The sequence below is a fragment of the Nycticebus coucang genome, chromosome X, assembly GCF_027406575.1.
Source record: "Nycticebus coucang isolate mNycCou1 chromosome X, mNycCou1.pri, whole genome shotgun sequence".
Lineage (NCBI taxonomy): Eukaryota > Metazoa > Chordata > Mammalia > Primates > Lorisidae > Nycticebus > Nycticebus coucang.
In genome coordinates this window covers 144,570,263-144,573,619 of record NC_069804.1, presented here as the reverse complement: position 1 = coordinate 144,573,619, position 3,357 = coordinate 144,570,263, and the positions used below count along the sequence as shown (strand labels likewise).

The following is a 3,357-nucleotide window of genomic DNA, read 5'->3' as shown; positions in this document are numbered from 1 at the left end:
ATGTGGCCCTCAGTAGAGTCCCATGGCATCACAGCTCACAGCAACCTCAAACTCTTGGGCTTAAGCCATACTCTTGTCTCAGCCTCCCAAGTAGCTGGGACTACAGGCGCCCACCACAACGCCTGGCTATTTTTTTGGTTGCAGTTGTCATTGTTGTTTAGCTGGCCTGGGCCGGGTTTGAACCTGCCAGCCTCCGTGTATGTGACTGATGCCGTAGCCACTGTGCTACGGGCACCAAGCCAGAATAGTATTTTTTAAAATGCACTTTTTCTCAAAGGAGGGAGGGGTGGGGGAAAGGAAGAGCAGAGAAAGAGAAGGAGGGAGGGAGAGTCTTGGTGTGTGCCACACCTTTTGGGGGCAAGACATGATTGTAAGAGGGACTTTACCTAACAAATGCAATCAGTGTAACCTGGTTTCTTGTACCCTCAATGAATCCCCAACAATAAAAAAGAAAAATGCACTTTTTCTCCAAGGCAGCATGGGTCTCTAGCCATCAGTTGCTTTTCCCTCATTTCAGGCTGAGTTAACCTCCTGTATTCTATTTAACTCATGTTATTTCTGAATGGGGTCAATTTTCCAAAGTACAACTTATGTATTAAACTTAATGCTAATAAGGAAAGCCCTATCTTGGAAAAAAGTACCAGTAGGTGTGTCTTATTAGAGGGCACAAGTCAAGGTACATTACATGACTCACCATGAAATATCAGAAATGTAAATTAGGAGATTTTCCCTTTTACCCCCCTGGGGCCCTTCACCTATATGACATTCCCTCTCGGATGAAACTGGTGCCGAAGGCCAGACCTAGTTGCCAAAGAGGTCCTGAGACAGGTGAACTGTGTGTCTCCCCTCCCAGCCAAGGTGTCAGTAGTAACTTCAGTGCACAGCTCTGGCCATTTGCTCTGAGAATGAGGCCCAGAGCCTGCCCTAGATTCCTGGCTCTTGGCTGTGGGTTAGTGACCTCTTCCCTGCCTACATGCACAGCTTCTTCCTCTGTGGTTAATAGGAAAAAAAAAAAACAGGCACTAAGATTCATGTGAATGGAAAACATATTCCACTTTAATAAACTTAAGAAGTCATCGCTCTACATTAGGAAAGGTACCGGTAAGGCCTCGTGGTCTGAGGAGCAGGTTGCCAGGGGCTGACACTACATGCCCCACAAGACCCATCAAAGACCGAGTCAGGCAGGCAGAGTTTTAGGCGTTTCCTCTGCATCGTTGGTTCACAGTCATTCTTCTAGAGAATGTTTACTAATAAACTCAGCTTTTCCACCTGCTCAGAAATGGCTACTAGCAGCTATAACTTTCCCTCTCTCAAGCAGGACCGCGCTCTGGGCTCCTAACTACTTAGTTCTATAGCAGCTTTGGGGTTGGGTGCCAGACCAGATTGGTCTTTGGCGGGCTCTCTAGGTTAGGGGATGCCCGAGTCCCCAAGTCCTGGCAGGAGACCTGGGACAGGTACCTGAGTTGGACCCCGACGTGGTCTGCTCCTTGCAGGGGCAAGCTGCGTCTGAGGCGCCTCTCTTTGGGTGGAACCCGGGACAACCAAGGGCCGAGGCCGCGCAGCAGCGTCGCGGCCTCTCTGAGCTCTCCAGTCTCCGTTGCCCTCAACGGTCCTGGAAGAAGGGGAACAGCTGGCGGAAAAGGCCTTGAATCTGCGCCACGCGGTTGCCCGTGGCGTCCTTCTCCCCGGCTGCCAGCCCTGCTGCTCTTGTGTTTGTCTTCGCGGTCTTCGCGCCAACCGCGCTCGGGATCCGTCTGAGCGTCCATGCAGCGGCGCCGCTGCAGTTGTTGTTGGCGTTCTTGCGCTTGCTGCGGCTCACGGTTTCGCAGTCCTCGGCCCCTGACAGCTCCCGCAGACTCTGGGACGCGTCCGGCCGCAGGTAGCGGCAGGGTCGGTTGCCGCTGTGGTCTCGGCGCGTGGGGTCGGCGCCCAGGGCGCCCACCAGCACTTTGATGACCATGTCGTGGCCCTGCAGAGCCGCTAGGTGGAGGGGCGTGAAGCCGCCACTGCCCGAGACGCTCACGTCGAGCTGCAGCCCCCGGCGCTGGGCGAAGTCATGCACCAAAATGAGCTCTTCGTGGCGCCCGTGCTTGGCCAGCCAGTGCAGCACTGTGTAGCCCGTGATTGGGTCGCTCCGCAGCAGGAGCCCCGGATCAGCCTCCAGCAGCTCCTGCAGCACATCAAAGCGGCCCTCGGCAGCCGCCAGAATCCACGCGTGCTCCCGCGGCTCCAGGCACAGTCCGCTGCCGCCGGATCCGCCTGGTCCGCTCGGTCCGCCCGGCCCGCCCGCGGACTGCTCCTCGCCGCGCTCCTCCGACAGCCATCTGGCAGGAGCCGCCCCCTGCAGCCCCAGCAACTCCCGCAGCGCTCCTCGCCGGCGGCCCGAGAGCATCGTTGCGCTTTGGGAGGGGGGCTCCCGGGAGGTGGAGGTGGCAGCGGCGGCGTTGCCTCGGTACCCGCCCAGGCTACCGGTGTCCGCTCTCGAGGGGCGGGGCAGCGGGGCGCTCCTCAGGCTCGGCGCGGTTGGCGCGAGATAGGTCTTGGGTGCCGGGTTCCCGGTCCCTCGAAGCTGGGCCATGGTCTTGCAGCTGCCACCGCTGCCGCGGTTCCGCTGTCTAGCGTTCGTTGCCTTCCTGGGCCCCACCGGGGGAGGAACTGGCGCTGGAGTTGGGGAAGGAAGCGGCTTGAGCAATTGGGTTCGGAGGGAGGGAGCAAAGGAGAGGAGGAGGGAGGGAGGGAGCTAGGGGAGGGCCCCCGCGCGGGCGGTGGAGAGGGGCGTGGAGCGGTGGGAGCTCCCGGCCAAGTCCCTAGGGCAAGCCGCGCTCCAGCGCCCGGGGTACAGCGGCCACTGTAGCTTCCCCGGGTCGCGGGCGGCCCCGCCCCAAACGGCCAGGTGAGCCCGGCAGCCCCGCCTCCGGTACGGCGCGGACAGCCTAGGGGCGGGCACGGGGGCGGGCCGGGAGGCGGCCGGCTGCTCTGGAAGCCAGGGTTGTTCTCAGCATCTCAGCAGCTGCTGGGGTGAAGAGGCTCTAGGGCGCCCCTTCCTCGGCGTGCTGAGCTGGGCTCCAGGCCGGCGCCGCAAAGAGCGATGCTTGTGCGGGGCGCTGACTCCCTGCCCCCCTTCCTTCGTCCTTCCTTATCTCTTCAGAAGTCTCCCTGCACTTTGTCCCGGAGCCGCCTTTGTCCCGCGCCTAGCATTCGCGAAGGCGGCTCGGCTGTTCCTTGTGACTCTGGCTCGTCTGCCCTGCCCTTTATACCACCTTGACCGTCCCCACTGCGCCCGGGGCTGCCCGGGATTCCTGCAGAGACCACGGTCGGGGCAGAAGATCTTCCCGGGCACGGCGAAGGGGTATTCCC

General features: G+C 60.2%; 1 protein-coding gene across 1 annotated transcript; it reads right to left on the bottom strand.

The window, feature by feature from the left end:
• Positions 1–1,040: 1,040 nt before the first annotated feature.
• SOWAHD (sosondowah ankyrin repeat domain family member D) lies at positions 1,041–2,851 on the bottom strand. Its single transcript, XM_053581115.1, has one exon. It carries the CDS (start codon positions 2,576–2,578, stop codon positions 1,604–1,606), a length of 975 nt encoding a protein of 324 aa, XP_053437090.1. The 5' UTR covers positions 2,579–2,851; the 3' UTR covers positions 1,041–1,603.
• Between the last annotated feature and the right edge of the window lie 506 nt (positions 2,852–3,357).

Bases quoted from the DNA above. Each gene is read 5' to 3' on its own strand.
- SOWAHD (XM_053581115.1), bottom strand. From the start codon at position 2,578: ATGGCCCAGCTTCGAGGGACCGGGAACCCGGCACCCAAGACCTATCTC.